We start from the raw sequence: 17,703 nt of genomic DNA on the forward strand, positions 1-17,703 counted from the left end.
CGAATTACTAAATACAGTTTTCTATATCACAGAATAGTGAACGATAAAACGAGTGGGAACAATCGAATGTATTTGAATACATTACAGAATCTCTTTGTTAAATGTAAGAATTATACTGTGAATACTTCATTTGTAAAATGTCAATTGATTGTCTCAGACTTCATTGTTCTTTCGTTTCCATACCATTCATTCTTGGTTCTCGTTCTCTTTTCTTCTCTCTCTTCTTAACCTTCTGCCACCAGGTATTTCACATTAAATTGATGATACATACTACTTATATCTATCGACATTATTAGTACACACCACACCAGGACTTTAAATCATACTTTAATTTAATAGTACAAATTGTAGACTGTTGTATCTGTTAGAAAGATTTAGTTGGTCAGATTATTCATGAAATTATTAAGTAACTGTAATTATGAGGATGTGGAGATTGTTGAATTTTATTAAAATCACGAACCAATGTAAGGAAGATAACCCCTGAAAACCTGAAAGCACTGAATTTTTTTGTTGATGGCCGTTTTGTCCTAGTATGAGACTCCTCAGTAAACTCAGCACCTTTAGACCACAGAGCTGGAATCTAATCGTATACCAATCGAACTTCAATCAATCAACGATATTGAAAAACTGTTTTCATTGTCTTCAGTGAGTAACTGTTCCAAACACGACACTGGTAGATTTCATTGATTACAGATTCCAAGAATTTCCACTTGAAACTAGTCACAATTGAGCTTATAATAATCGTCAGTATGGGATTGTGAAAAACAAACTGGGAAAGCATTCAGACAGTAAAACTGCTTTACGTTCATTAAAAATATTGCTGGTTAACACACATGAACATGTTTATTAAGTGTATAAGATGACCACTGTGAATTGCACAAACCTTTGATATTCTAGTCTAATTTGTTGAAGCGGCAAGAATTAGTAAGTTTCCTATTTAATTCACATTTGTTGTCATGAAGACAACTTGTCAACGAGTCTAGTGGGAGTGAATTTCACTGAGTGGATTGTTCGGTAACAAAATCAATACAGTAAGATATTACTTGATACTGTACCACTCATGAATGCCAGTTAAACATGAAAATTTGATATCAACTATAAGAAGAATAGATGTAGAATTATTTAACACAAAACAATAGATGACGATCTGTGTACTGATACACTGATTTTCTCAGATCAAATCAATCATGACTTGTAGGCACATAATGAAGTGAATAGTGTTCCCACTGAATAAACAATATTATCATGTATTAAACGATTTCGGACATTTCACAAAATTGAAGATACACAAACAACAAACAACACTTGTTAACTGAACCATATATACCTGATTCCTATTCCAACAGTTACAAATGTACCAAACCTTCATTGTCCAGTCATATGAATTCAAATATCTGATATGATATGCATAGTTTCGATAGACAATTAGACAACTAACAAAATCGTTCATTCATTCCAACCAACATATTACATGATAAGTATACACTTTACTCTAAATTACCATTGTCTATACTCTAGCATATACAGTCACTGAATGATGGAGTATGTTGATGAATGAATTGTGATAAACGGAACTACTGAGATTGTTTGTGTTTGCCATTGATGGTGTATATGGAAACACAGTGAATAGTTGTCAGTCAACCGGTCATAATATAGATACGTGATTAGGAAGACAAATTAGTAAGAGTTGATTACATGCAGTGAATGTGATAATGAGTTGAAATCGAGAACCATACAGTAAATACTTCATTTACAAAATATCCGTCAGTTGTCTCAGACTTTATTGTTCCTTCATTTACATATGCATCACTCTCTTCTTGCCCATCTTCTAGCCGTTCTTCCTCCAAGCATTCCACTTCTGACTGGTGAAACATACTACTTGTATCTGTCGACATCGGTAGCACACACCACAGTAGTAGTAATAGTAATAGTAGTAGTTTGAATGGATGTGGGAATGTTAGCGTTGTGAGTAAGAAGTTTGTTCCGATTAGAATTAATAGTATTCGAACACAGAAAGATGCTTTCTGAAGCGTTCAGACAAATTCGGTGTGATTCACTTGATTTTGAGTATTGTATAGACTAAAATGTAAGTAATTGGCATTATTCTAAGTACATACACATGTTACTAACTCGTTTGTTCTATGTACCCATGTATCTAAGTGTTGATTTTCGAATAATATTTCAATCCAGTGTTTACATCTTCGAACCTCAACGGTTTATCTCCTATTCTACTGAGTTCAAATAATGGCTAAATGTTATTCGGTAAATGTAATTTCCTGTGGTTGAAATTCGCTACTATTATCGATCTGTCTTAGTTGGTATTTGTGTATTGTGAATGGATTGACACAAGTATTCTCTCGTCATTTATAATCTTATTGATTGAAATGATGCTCCAATATTCGGGATCTCAACTGAATGATGATTGATTAATCAACGTCACGAGTGAAATCATCTCACAGATGTATGTCGCTTATAGTGAATGATACGGATATTTAAAAATAGTACCTATTCAAGAACTGATTATGATGCCTCACAAATTTATGTGATCATGCACATTGAAAACAATCTTATTCGATTGATGACGAATGTTCAGTGGAACTGGATCACTTCGTCTAATCATTCAGTAAATACTTCTCTATACCATATTTTCTCCAGTTCTCACATTCATTATTCAATCTGTCAATCTTATGGAACATGTGGTCCCTCAATTACACAATTCGAAATCAATGATAAGTGCGCTACTAAACAACCAGCCTACATGTTATCAGATGTTTATTTTTAGTTTACACTAGTATATTGTGATTACACACCTGAGTTGTTTATATTGCTTTGTGATTGATTGTGCTTTGTGGTGCATTTGTGATTGAGTGATAGTGTTTTGCCGGAAGATAAACACAGATGCAGAAAACATCATCATCATCATCATCATCATCATTCCAATCAATACCTGAACTACCTAATTTCGAATGAGTATCAAATGGATGGTATGCATTAAAGTAACTAAACCCTTACCACTTCAACTGATGTCTTTCAATGATGAGAAATGTGTGAATATTGATTGTTCTCTTGAACTCTGTAACTCTGCAATTGTGTGAATTGAGTGAGTGATCATTTGTGAAATTAGTAGTGATAGGTTTAGTGTAAGTCGAAACGAGTGAGACGGGGTTCAAATCGTTGTATTAAGAACATGAATGGATCACTGATGAATGAGTATTCTTCCATCAAACTGTGTCTCACGACGAATGTGAATCATTTCGAACAGACCATCAAATATGTGAATGTGTCTAAACATTCGAATTTCAAAACAACAACAAGAACGACAACAACAACAACAACGGGAATCTAACTTCATCATCTACTTTACTTAGGTCAACTATGTATGAATAATCAACATTTCAAAATCATGTTGGATTTATGTTTAATTTGTGACAGAATTATTGATAAACATGCCGTAATTCGATCAACTCTGTTATTGAACATAACAGTATTGACTGATGTAAACTATCTGGTTGTGGAGATATATATTAGTTGAATGGGATATATTCACAATATATGTGAAGAAGTCAATAATGTAATGAGTGTAGTGTGATTAACGAGACAGAGAGTGTGAGGTGTAGTTAAAGCATGAAGTATGTAAGCCATTCGATAATGCAACAACGAGCAACTTGTCGTCACTCAGTCAGTCAGTCAGTAATTAATAAGGTGAAAGAATGAGCAATTTTCAACAAATCAAACAACACACCAATATTTCCATCATCACAAACGAATCCAAATTCTTCTACATCCGTGTGGTAAATCTCACACATTCTGTATTCTCTTTATATAATGGTGATGATGAATAGATGTGAGATAATGCTCTGTGTTTCAACGGAATATTCACCATTACACAACATCGGTGTAAGTTATGAGTACTCTATTCACTCGACTAGTCACACCTGTTCATTTCAAATAATCTACAAAATTAATCTTAATGAGGAGAGCGATTTATGAGTTGAACAATTGTTTGTATTTCTCAAACACTTCACAATTCTCTAATTGGTAATCTGTGAACGTTCTACCACATTGTGTAACAAAACACACTGTCGATCTACACTGATCCGAGTTGTCAGTTTAGTGGTAAACGGAATTCGGTATAAAGTGAGAATGCACAAGATTGATTAAAGCAATATTACATTCCTGATTACGTCCACTGAGATGTTAACGTGTTCCATGTGCCGAATGTTCTGAGATAGAGTGTTTCGATAAGACTACCGAAAAACAACAAACAAATACTTTCATCAGTGAACTTAACAAATTGTGTATTTTCGATTTTATTGAGAACATGAATTGTGTATTTGCATATCTTGCATTTTGGCATAGATGGTAACATCGAATGATCAAGTGATCTGAATGAAATGTGAATCAACAGACTATTTTACAATGTTAAATATTTAAAAAATCTGAATGATGAAAACAATGAGAATGGTTGTTATGCATCAACGATAATAAAAGTGTGTGTTTGTGTTTGCGTGTGTGTGAGTGTTAGAGTAAAAGGAGTGGGAGGAATGTTTCTGGTTGTCAACGATTACGGTGATGCAGACGCCATCAACTTCTTACTATCGCGTTGTGATTCTTCATAATCATAGTCCACAACGAAGTCGGATTTCCTATCCAGATGTATACCGATAGTCAATTCGTATAAGACTGCACCGATCACAGCACCAATATACGGTCCAGCTATTGGTATCCAGAAGAAGTAGTTTCCTCCACTGAATGCTTGGTTACCCCAACCTAAACATGTGATATGAAACAGTGTATAGTAAAGTAAGAATATGTGGATAGGTTACAAACTGAGTGTAATGCATATTGATCGTCATGTTATTCACTGATTATATTGAAAATATTTGGATACGAACTGTAGTAATTCTATGCAAGAGATGATTAGATGAATGTAAGTAGTAGTAGTAGTAGTAGTAGTAGTAGTAGTAGTAGTAGTAGTAGTAGTAGTAGTAGTAGTAGTAGTAGTAGTAGTAGTAGTAATAGTAGTAGTGTTTGTAATAGAAAAGAAGTTATGTTCAGTAGTTCACGACAGAAGTGACATCACTACGTTCAGTTTTATGTAAGCATGCACGATAATCAAGGCAAATGGAAGTTATCTATCATCCATACATTTGTGTGATTTTATCGACATTTAAGAAACCTAATTGAATGACTTTTTCGAATCATGTTAGAATCCATTATCAAAATTATGAGATCACATTATTCCTTCCTCTGATCGATTTCCACTCTCGTCTACAATGACATTTGATCGTGAATTCCCACTACACACATCAACATAATTTTACCCAATACACTGTATCTCAATTCCAATGAAATGACCTATGTGAGACACTGCAAAATGTTCGACCGTATGAATATAGGACACATTCATCGTCAACCTGTCACTCAACTTTGCACCACCAATATTCTCTCTCATATTTTACAGTTGATTGACCATTTTCGATTTCACAGATTGAAATCATGAGTCAGTTGAAGCTAGACAATCATGGGGAACCTGAAAGCACTGGACGGCCGTTTCGTTCTAGTATGGGACTCCTCAGCAGTGCGCATCCACGATCCCGCACCCCCGAGATTCGAACTCAGGACCTACTGGTTTCGTGCGCGGGCAATCAACCACTAGACCACTGAGCCGGCCGGCCACCATCGGTGTTAATGTCTAACTTCAACCAATTCACGAAGTTGCGCCACCTTACACAATTGTCTTCAATGAGCTGATATCTAACAAAAGACCAGTGGAGTTCAACCAGGTCAACTGACTCAGGATTTCAATCTGTTAAATTTCTAAAATCTCCACAAACCCCTTCTGATATTTTTGATTTGTTGTAGGCTGGTAATTTGTGCACATGAATGATCACAGAATTTCTTAATCTGAATAGCCTGAGATGATACGAGTAACATGTGTGATCATCCGATTTTCTTATTGACACATTGTGAATGGATGAGAATGATGTATGGTGTTTAGATCGTTCAGTGTATACATCGGTATCATTGTTCATTTAGACAGTGTTGATGTTATGATTAGGCATTCAGAAACTGCATAATAGTATTGAATTTGTGAGAGTGTTACTTCACAATTATCTCTCATAGACGAGTTCTTTCTATCAATCCATCTACGATTTGTGTGATGAGTGTGATGATGAAATGACTGAGTGAACGTCGTGATTCTCTAGTGATTTGCGAGTATTGTGTTACTGTCGAAAGTGTGAATAGTGATGATTGTGGGTAATATTGATTGAATAGAGTTGAACCAAACTAAACCCAACTGAAATGAAGTGAATTGGACCTTAATGGACCAAAGTGAACATGCAAGACAATTTGATTGTTGAATGAAGTCTCACTTTTTTTTATTTTTAATATTCGTAATACTGTTTGTAATATAATAAGTTTTGGTATTAATAGTGGTATTATTATTAATGGTGATAGGCCGATCAACTTGTTTCATAATCCAGTCACATTGTATCAAAGTGTTTGGTCTGAGTAAATGGATGAGTTAGGCACAATCTCGTACATCGTTTATCAATGACCTACATCATTCCCGATTTCAACATAACACCAACTCGAAAATACCGGGGTTATTGAAAATATGCTACATCAGTGGAATATGTCATGCATGTTTCCCTCGAGTGTGCCAGTGCATTTGTTATCATTCAACACCATTAGAGATTACTACCATAAGTATAGATATGTGTGTATGATATTTTCAAAGATGTAATCTGACCGTAAGTACGAACATGAACCACTCAGTTAGATGGTCCACATAATTTCCCCTTCATGTTACAATAGAATTCCTGTTTGAACTGTGGCAAATGATGATTACAGTGGATTTGAGGCTACGAACTAACTAACTAACGAGAATGCTTATTGTGATGACGTTAAATGTGGCTGATGATGGTGATCATCATCATCATCATCATCATCATCATCATCATCATCATCATCATCATCATCATCATCATCATCATCATCATCATCATCATCATCATCATCATCATCATCATCATCATCATCATCATCATCATCATCATCATCATCATCATCATCATCATCATCATCATCATCATCATCATCATCATCAGTTAATTTGACAGACACTCTCATCGAACACATTGTAGATGATTTAAATTTATAAGATTTCTAATCATGTGGTAAACTGAATCAGTGTCAGTGTGTATCTGATGATCACTGAAATAAACTCATCTCTCTAAATGCTATCGGATCAAAATGGTAAATCACAGTGTAGAGTGATTTAGAGACATTGTAAATATTTTAGGTATGTACTGACAATGTGACTGAGAACGACAAAGTGAGTTTCCTAATCAAATCACCGAATACATATCATATTGTGACATTGATAGAATCTACTTGGTGCAAACAACCATCATTATTTCGATCAAATTCGGCAAAATTGTGTCTGGATTTAGACTGTCAAAATAGTGAATGGTGACGAATGTGGATAAGATTGATTAAAGAGAGTTGAACCAAACTAAACCTATTTGAAATAAAGTGAACATACACTACATGTAGAGTTACTTCCCCTGTTGATGTTTTGTAATAATGTGTTACAAACAAATCTACTCACTGTCAAGTACATGAATGGATGTTGCAATAATATGAGAATTACTATCGTAAGAACGAATGTTCTAGTGGAGTTATGTGATGTGAGTGTGATGGTGTTGAATAACTTTAACAAAATTATGAACATTAAATCTGATTCAATTCCCAATGATAACGAAAATCAGTTTTGTTTGAACGTAGACCAAAACTGAAATTATTCTATCTTAGTGTAGTCAGTGATTGAGGCAATCAATTGTCAGTCGGTCAGTCAGTCAGTCAGTGAGTCAATCGGTCGATTTGTGAAGTGATATCATCATAGTTTCAGATATGTTTATGGAAGAAGTAAAGTGTGAGTCTACTCATGCAACCGTTAGTACTCGTTAGTGAGAATTGAGAGCAAGCGAATAGTATGAATGGGAAATGGACAACTTACCGAATATAAATATCATGAGTCTGGGTCCCAAATCACGAGCTGGATTTAGAGCAGCTCCAGCATTCAATGCGAAACAACCAACAATAGCGTAGACCATAAACGCCAAATGTAGTGGGTGTAAGTAGTCAGGAAGTTTCCATCCATTTGGATCGGTGATGGCGAACGCTCCTGCTGTCAACAATGCAGTGCCGAGAATTTGATCGAGAAAGCATGTGAGGTGAGATGCCGATGGATTAGTGACGAATATACCACCTGTAGAATTCACCAACAACTTCCCATTATCATGCAATTTGGCATATTCAGTGATTTTTCACGATATAAGGCGAAGACAACCAATGAACCGAGGAAAGCACCGAGTATTTGAAAGAATGTATAAAACGGTATTCGACGGAATGGCAGTTTACCGACGACTGCAGCTGCCAGAGTTACGGCTGGATTACAGTGTCCAGAACCACACTGTCCTGAGAACATTACTGCCATGTACACTGCGAAACCCCATCCCATACTGATTGAAATGAATGTTCCATGAGCATGTTTGCCATGATCACCCAGGATCACTTGTGCTAGCACACCACTACCGAAGATCATCAAAATGACTGAACCCATGAATTCGCCTAAACATGCACGCACCAATGGACTTGAAGTCAATCGTAGACGATCAGCGATAATATGCTGTTTGTTGGCATATTTCTCTGCACATGAAGTCATATTTCTTCTACGACAGGCTTTTCGATAACTGCGTGTCGATTGAATTGTTACTGCCAGAATTATTTATCAATGCAAATTGTCTCTCTCTATCGTGTTCGGTTATCTCACTGACAATTAACTGTATGATATACGTGTGTGCGTGTGTGTGTGTGTGTTGATCACTGACCGTAGATTGTGTTGTTATGACCGTGTTTATTTTGATATTGAATGAATCTGTGAGATAAGCAGAAAATAGTCGGAGTGAATTAGAGATTGATTGTGTATAATGTGTTTCAGATGGCGAAATAGGTAATCTATACACACTGCATCTTTTATATTGTTTTTCTTCTTACTCAGTCACGCACACACACACACACACACACACATGCATATCCATTCATGAACATACATTATTGGAAGCATTCGCCTGCACGTACACACACACACTCACACACTCACATGTGGATTCGTAATAATTAGTTTCCATGATAGCATTCACAGAAAGCAACATACTTGATGTGTCAATCAAAAGATTGATGGATTGATTTGCCTCCATGTAATTCATGTTTGAGTGTATTGTTCTTAAGCAATAGAAATAAGAGTAGTAGTAGTAGTAGTAGTAGTAGTAGTAGTAGTAGTAGTAGTAGTAGTAGTAGTAGTAGTAGTAGTAGTAGTAGTAGTAGTAGTAGTAGTAGTAGTAGTAGTAGTAGTAGTAGTAGTACTAGTAGTAGTAGTAGTAGTAGTAGAAGTAGTAGTATTGGTGAAATTTCTATCGATATATGCAAGTAATGAACTCATATCTGTTTGATTGTCTGTCTATCTGTTTGTTTACTTTTTGGAGAGAAGACTATTTCACTCCTGTTTTTCAATGTTAATATATTTCTTATGTGATCACTGGTTATCGAGTAAGTCACTTTAGTATCTGGAGAATTTGTTGACATGTTTCACAAGATCTCACAAATTCCTATCAACAACTCATTTTAGTTACATTCAATTAACAAACTGTAAATGTTTTATTATTCATTGTAATACTACAGTAGTTAATCCATCAACACTGTTTCTCAGAATATTCCTTCATGTGTGTTGATGAGTAGTAGTAGTGTAGTGAATGAGAGCACAAGTGGGTACAGTGGAATGTATTTGAATACACATATTACAGAATATCTTAATAAAGTGTGAGAACCATGCAGTAAATACTTCATTTGTAAAATATCAATCGATTGTTTCAGACTTTGTTGTTCCTTCGTCTCCATACCAATTACTCGCTATTGTCGTACTCTTTTCTCTGACCTTCCCAACTTTCTGCCGCTAGGTATTCCACTTTCGATTGATGATTACTTAATTACGCCTGTAACTCCTCGTGGAGGAGGATAGGCCGCCAAACGGTACTCTCCATCCAACCCTGTCATGGGCAATACTTTCAAGCTCCTTCAAGTTATTATTCTTCCTTGTTATATATGCTTCTATTTCTGACGTAATGTGTTATTTGACCTTCTTCTTTTCTGCTTCCGTTCAGGATTCCAAGTAAGGTTTTGCCTCGTGATGAAGTTTGGCGATTTCTGTAATGTATGTGCTATCCACTTCCAACATCTTTTCTTAACTTTCTCTTCATCTGGAAGCTGATTTGTCCTCACCCACACTAGGTTATTGCTAATGTTATCCAATCAAAGGATATTGAATATTTTGTGTAGACAACTATTCATAAATACATGTAACTTTTTGATAATGGTTGTACTGATTCCTCAAGTTTGAGCTCCGTACAGTAGAACTAGCTGTCTTGACATTCTTAATGAAGATTGTGACTTTGATATTGCTTGACAGACAGTTCTTTTAAATTCTATATATCGTTCAACTGTATGAATGCTGTTTTTGCTTTGCCAATCCTTGATATCACGTCTGCTTCAGTTCCCCCTTGTTCATCGATGATACTGCTCAGGTACGTGAAAATTTGCATCCGTTTCAGAGTTTCTCCATCAAGTGTGATTGGATTGGTGTTCTCCGTGTTGTATTTGAGGATCTTGCTTTTTCCTTTGTGTATGTTGAGGCTTACTGCTGAAGAGGTTCCTGCTACACTAGTTGTCTTCATCTGTATTTGTTCGTTTGTATAGGATGGCAGAGCTAGGTCATCTGTAAAGTTCGAATCTTCCTATTCCGAGCTCTTCATTATATCCCATGCTTCCCCTCAGATGTCGAGGTCTTCATAATCCAGTCAACAATTAGAAGAAAAGGAGCTGGTGAGGGTGGGCAACCTTGTCTGACTTTGGTCGTCACTTCAAATGTATCTTTCAGCTGTCCTCCATGCACGACATTACAGTGTAGCCGTCGGATAAATTCCGGATGATGTTGATGATTTTCTCAGCTACTCACTCCATTATGTAGAAGACGTTTCCATATGGTTCTCCTATCCACACAGTCAGACGCTTTCTCATAGTCAATGAAGTTGATGCACAGTGACGAGTTCCACTCAACTGAGTGTTCAATGATGACTGGTAGTGTCGTGATTTGGTCTGTGTACTACCGATCTTTACGTAATCCAGCCTGTTGATCTCGAATCGGAACGTCTACTGAATCTTTCGTGATGTTCAGCAACACTGTTGAAAACTTTTCCTGGTTCTGACAGTAGTATGATGTTTCTGTAGTTCTCACATTTGCTCAGATTTTTCTACTTTGGTATCTTGTTGAGTTGTCCTTCCTTCCAGACTGTCGGTGGCATTTATTCCTTTTCCTGAATCTTCTTGAATAGAAAGAGGAGCATATTTGTAGTGTTTTCAGTGCTCCAGCTGGTAAATTTTCAGGTCCTCCTACTTTCCCACAGTTAATTTATCAGATGAACATGCTGATTTTTTCGATCGTTGTGGTGTGACAGCAATAAGGTGTGTGTGCTGTGGGTTCAGTGGGTCCAGTCTATTCAATAGTTTCTCAAAATGCTCTAACTATATGTTCTACTGTTTTTGAATCTCAATGATTAGCTTTTCTTCATTGTCCTTGATCGGTTTCTCTGGTTCGTTATATTTCCCTGTCGGTTTCTTCTTTATTTCACATATCTGTCTCATAATTTCTTTCTCTTTTAGCTTTTTCCTCTGTCAGCTCTAATTCTCTTCTTCAATTGCTTGTTTGCTACAGTGTTTTCAGTTTGTGCCCCAACATTCTCTGTTCTTATTCGACTTTAGTTAATTGCTGTCTTCTTGTCCTGCCTTTCTTGAATATTTGTTGTGCCGGAAAAAAAAGAAAATTGCTGATCATTTATACTCGGAACGAGGGACCTCAACAATTCCCACGACGCGAAAGTAAGAACACAAGACTGGTATAAGTGAATATTTATTAGCCCCAAAACACTATGACGACGACGAATCGAATCATAATAGTCTAAAATACACTCATTTATATATTGATTGTACACCCATTTTGATCAATAATTAGGATTACATCACATACTCAGTTATAACAAATCACAGACTGAGTATAGTTCATGCCAATGGAATACAAGAATATCGTATATTATACAGAAGAAAATATCATACTGAGAAAACAAATCGAATACTACACTGAATGATCCTCACGTTGAATCAAAACGGATGTTGAATGTTGAATAGAACTCATAATGAGTAATTCAATCGAGGAATTGATTTTTCTTTCCATCATATCAAGCAATAATTAATCTACTGAGTATAACTCAGTTCCTAATAATATTGTTCAGAGTTTCCATAGGGATCCATTCCTTTTGATGATGCTTGTTGCAGCCGAGAATCTTGTAACGCATTGAAGTCGATATTTCTTCGATATATTTTCAGTTGTCCTCCATAGCAGTTTCTTATTCTTTGAGTAGATCCTGTAAGGCTTATAGCTTACTGTTGAGAGTTATAATAAATTCGTTGAGTTCATCAGTATATATATAACATCATTCATTCATACAACACAATAAGTACACAAACAAATAGAAAGTACTTCCAACCCTCATTCAAATCCCTAATAATAATAATAATAATAATAATAATAATAATAATAATAATAATAATAATAATAATAATAATAATGCGAACGTTAAAGTAAACGATTCCCAATAGATGATAGCATTTCATTGTTTCATTTCATTCTGTCACAGCAGATGGTTTATCATCGACGTATTTTGCTACGTTAAATTCGGCCTCGAAGACTCATTATTTTAGTGCCTCTATATCTGATTCCAGGTGGATCGTACAATTGATTGTTAGTGATATATACGAGGATTGGCAACATGTATATAAAAGTAACAATCATTGGTATGATCCAATTGGAGTCACATAACGAACCACTAAACTATATCAGACGAAATTTACTTGAGAAAGACAATTAGAGTGAACATTTATAGATAGTCGAAAGAAAAATCCCTTTTAAGATTAAAAGAGAAAAGTAAAACAATAAGCAAGAGATTATGAACAGTATTGAAGAAGATCCAACTAGTGTCAAATTAATAGTATTCTCAAATTAGATTTCAGTTAAATTATATTAAAGAAACTCAAATAAGACAGACAGTACTAATGTTGGAATAACTTCATTTCAAACAACAAGGTATTTTTAACAACACAATAGATAAATCAGTAACTGTGAAGGGGGTGAAATTCCATACAAACAAACAACCATAAAGTACGTAACAAACATATTAAGTTAAAATACCGTATACAGTTCCTTAACGAAATTATGCACAAACGAAAGAACGATGCTAATGAATATCCACCCCACACTCTATTCTACTCAACTCAATTCAACTCAACTGCATTCATACTATTCAATTCATTCACACTACTGAGATGTAATCACAATTGATTGATCACTGGGTGGCAATCGATGTCATGCGTGTCCAGTCCTTATTATTAGTGCAAATCGAATGCTATCGACCATCTTGCAATATGGCCACCAGTCTAGGTGACTGACACTGCGTGCACTATATATTGAGATTAGATGCAAATGAATATCTATCTCACATTCTACTCTACTCAACTCAACTCCATTCATACTATTCAATTCATTCACACTACACAATCAGTAAACAAACAAATTAAAAAAGTACTTCCAACATTCATTCAAATACCCAATAATAATCATTATGATAATGATAATAACCATGCGAACATTAAACTAAACGATTTCCAATAGATGATAGATAACAGTTCATTGTTTCATTTCATTCCATCATTTCATTAATCTCTTCTCATTCTATCATACTCTTCTTATTGTATTCAACTTGATACAAAGATTATTTATTCATATATGTGATGAATAGATTACTTACTTACTTGTTGTTTGTTAGTTATTCATTCCTACTAAAATTATTCCATTGACTACATCGACATTCATCAACTGGTTGGTACACTGAGTGAATTTCAATGAAATCCACTTCATTCAACTGATGAAACCTAATTATTCAACTGACAAAAACCACAATCCTTCCTATTCAATATTCAACTAACTATGATCGACTTACTGATAGACAACAAAGAATTTCTATTATTATTATCATTATGATAATTATTGTCATACAAGTTGATTTCGCTCAAGGTTATTCCAAATAATCAATACATACTGACTGCTTCAAGGTCAGTCGATTACCATTCTTAACAGATGGGAACAATTTAACAAATACACAACTTCCTCCTCATCTACGTCCTTCTTCTTCCTCTTCTTCTTCTTCTTCTTCTTCTTATTTTCCTGTTCTTCTTCTCCCTCTTCTTCTTGTTCTTCCCTTACTTCTATTACTTTCTCTTCTTCATACAAGTGGATATGATGTAATTGTAATGTGAATTATTCATAGAATGAGACAGTCAAATGATTTGAGTAATGAAACACACTTGAAATATTATTTATCAAAATGCAGTTCTCTGAAATATCCAGTTAAGTAAATGTGATTGTGTGAATAACAATGGAATGATTCCATGATCATTTCATTCAAGTAAGTAAGTTAACGCAATATCTTACGGAAGACATTCAAATATTCTAACTGAAGATGACCAAACTGACCATAACTATTAATCAGTTGCTCCATGTAAACTATTGTAAAACCACTGTGAATCAGGTTTTTCGTTCCTTATTCATCACAATCCACTGCATCCTGAACATCCGACCATATAATAATTTAGATTATTTCATGTTATATATTGTGATTAGAGTTGACGACGACCCTATAATGATTCCTCTCTGAATATACCGACTGTACAACATGAATATTTCGAAATAACAAGAAATATAAAGACATATTTCACAGTTAGATGATGGAAGTCCACTTGATGGATGGTTTACAAATGAATGAAATCCAACAACACGCGTTTTACTTCATTATGAAGCAAAAGTATTTGATCCACGATATGCAATCACATGTTGTTCTTCATTCCTGTACAAATTGAAAACATTTGAAATTCGATAGATTGATTGTGATTCATTAGGACTCAGAGAAAACAGCTACCCATATCAACGAAACTATACATTGATGAATATATTACCTAATTTGAAGTGTATTTGATTGATTAAGAATACTGAGAAACTACTGATTGTGTAATGTGGAATGGTAGTTGAGAACAGAGAAAAGTACAAGTGAAATCATACATAGATTCGGTTTATCTGAAAGTGACAGAAATCGATGTCATACCACACGATTGACATTGTTGTTGTGATGTGTATTCTGTTGGAATCCATGGTATTTGTTTACTTTAAAGTTATTGAATGATTAGTGAATTAGTATTATGTTTATCAAATACCTAATGAACATAATGAATTAGATGTGATGGTTATTGTTTGTGTAGAGAATTTTTGAGAATGTTATTGTTCACTACAGATCATTGTTATTGTAATGATTATTGAGAATGAAGCTAAAATAACATTAAATGTTGTTTCATTAGTCTCCCCCTTGAACTTTGTATGATATTTTTGTACTTTTTCAAAACAGATTGGATTTTGTGATTGTACTCATTCATAACTAGAGTTAGTAAGAAGCTTAAATGTTTATGACAGACAATGATTAATGTTTCTCATTATTATCTGAACTTATTCTGTCGACATTGTCGTTATACGTGATTGAATAAATGATCAAATGTCAAATTAGTAACTGTATTTCACACTGAAATAAGATGTGTTATGATAGTTGACTTTTCTATTGTTCTCACATAGAGGCTTCTTGCTAAATCTTCTTACTATTAAAACAACATCTAATGTTATTTTGGCTTCATTCTCAATAATCATTACAATAACAATGATCTGTAGTGAACAATAACATTCTCAAAAATTCTCTACACAAACCATAACCATCACATCTAATTCATTATGTTCATTAGGTATTTGATAAACATAATACTAATTCACTAATCATTCAATAACTTTAAAGTAAACAAATACCACGGATTCCAACGGAATACACATCACAACAACAATGTCAATCGTGTGGTATGACATCGATTTCTGTCACTTTCAGATAAACCGAATCTATGTATGATTTCACTTGTACTTTTCTCTGTTCTCAACTACCATTCCACATTACACAATCAGTAGTTTCTCAGTATTCTTAATCAATCAAATACACTTCAAATTAGGTAATATATTCATCAATGTATAGTTTCGTTGATATGGGTAGCTGTTTTCTCTGAGTCCTAATGAATCACAATCAATCTATCGAATTTCAAATGTTTTCAATTTGTACAGGAATGAAGAACAACATGTGATTGCATATCGTGGATCAAATACTTTTGCTTCATAATGAAGTAAAACGCGTGTTGTTGGATTTCATTCATTTGTAAACCATCCATCAAGTGGACTTCCATCATCTAACTGTGAAATATGTCTTTATATTTCTTGTTCTTTCGAAATATTCATGTTGGTCTACTACTCACCATTGTACAGGAACGATAAATCTGATTCACAGTGGTTTTACAATAGTTTACATGGAGCAACTGATTAATAGTTATTGTCAGTTTGATCATGTTCAGTTAGACTATTTGAATGTGTTCTGTAGGATATTGAGTCAACTTCCACACTTACTTACTTACTCACTTACTTGAATGAAATGATCGTGGAATCATTCCATTGTTATTCACACAATCACATTTACTTAACTGGATATTTCAGAGAACTGCATTTTGATAAATAATATTTCAAGTGTGTTTCATTACTCAAATCATTTGACTGTCTCATTCTATGAATAATTCACATTACAATTACATCATATCCACTTGTATGAAGAAGAGAAAGTAATAGAAGTAAGAGAATTACAAGAAGAAGAGGAAGAAGAAGAAGAAGAAGAAGAAGGAGGAGGTAGATGAGGAGGAAGTTGTGTATTTGTTAAATTGTTCCCATCTGTTAAGAATGGTAATCGACTGACCTTGAAGCAGTCAGTATGTATTGATTATTTGGAATAACCTTGAGCGAAATCAACTTGTATGACAATAATTATCATAATGATAATAATAATAGAAATTCTTTGTTGTCTATCAGTAAGTCGATCATAGTTAGTTGAATATTGAATAGGAAGGATTGTGGTTTTTGTCAGTTGAATAATTAGGTTTCATCAGTTGAATGAAGTGGATTTCATTGAAATTCACTCAGTGTACCAACCAGTTGATGAATGTCGATGTAGTCAATGGAATAATTTTAGTAGGAATGAATAACTAACAAACAACAAGTAAGTAAGTAATCTATTCATCACATATATGAATAAATAATCTTTGTATCAAGTTGAATACAATAAGAAGAGTATGATAGAATGAGAAGAGATTAATGAAATGATGGAATGAAATGAAACAATGAACTGTTATCTATCATCTATTGGAAATCGTTTAGTTTAATGTTCGCATGGTTATTATCATTATCATAATGATTATTATTGGGTATTTGAATGAATGTTGGAAGTACTTTTTTAATTTGTTTGTTTACTGATTGTGTAGTGTGAATGAATTGAATAGTATGAATGGAGTTGAGTTGAGTAGAGTAGAATGTGAGATAGATATTCATTTGCATCTAATCTCAATATA

At 34.3% G+C, this 17,703-nt stretch overlaps 1 protein-coding gene across 1 annotated transcript; it reads right to left on the minus strand.

Annotated features, from left to right (window-relative positions):
- Positions 1-3,979: 3,979 nt before the first annotated feature.
- AQP3_2 (Aquaporin-3) lies at positions 3,980-9,020 on the minus strand. The gene is made up of 2 exons (XM_051218081.1): positions 8,027-9,020; positions 3,980-4,770 (listed from the first exon to the last, which is right to left on the minus strand). Exon 1 carries the CDS (start codon positions 8,732-8,734, stop codon positions 8,288-8,290), a length of 447 nt encoding a protein of 148 aa, XP_051064516.1. The 5' UTR covers positions 8,735-9,020; the 3' UTR covers positions 3,980-4,770; positions 8,027-8,287.
- Between the last annotated feature and the right edge of the window lie 8,683 nt (positions 9,021-17,703).

This window comes from Schistosoma haematobium, chromosome 7 (assembly GCF_000699445.3).
Source record: "Schistosoma haematobium chromosome 7, whole genome shotgun sequence".
Taxonomy (NCBI): domain Eukaryota; kingdom Metazoa; phylum Platyhelminthes; class Trematoda; order Strigeidida; family Schistosomatidae; genus Schistosoma; species Schistosoma haematobium.

What these genes read in the sequence shown, in the direction of transcription:
- AQP3_2 (XM_051218081.1), bottom strand. Translation starts at nt 8,734, where the DNA reads ATGACTTCATGTGCAGAGAAATATGCCAACAAACAGCATATTATCGCT.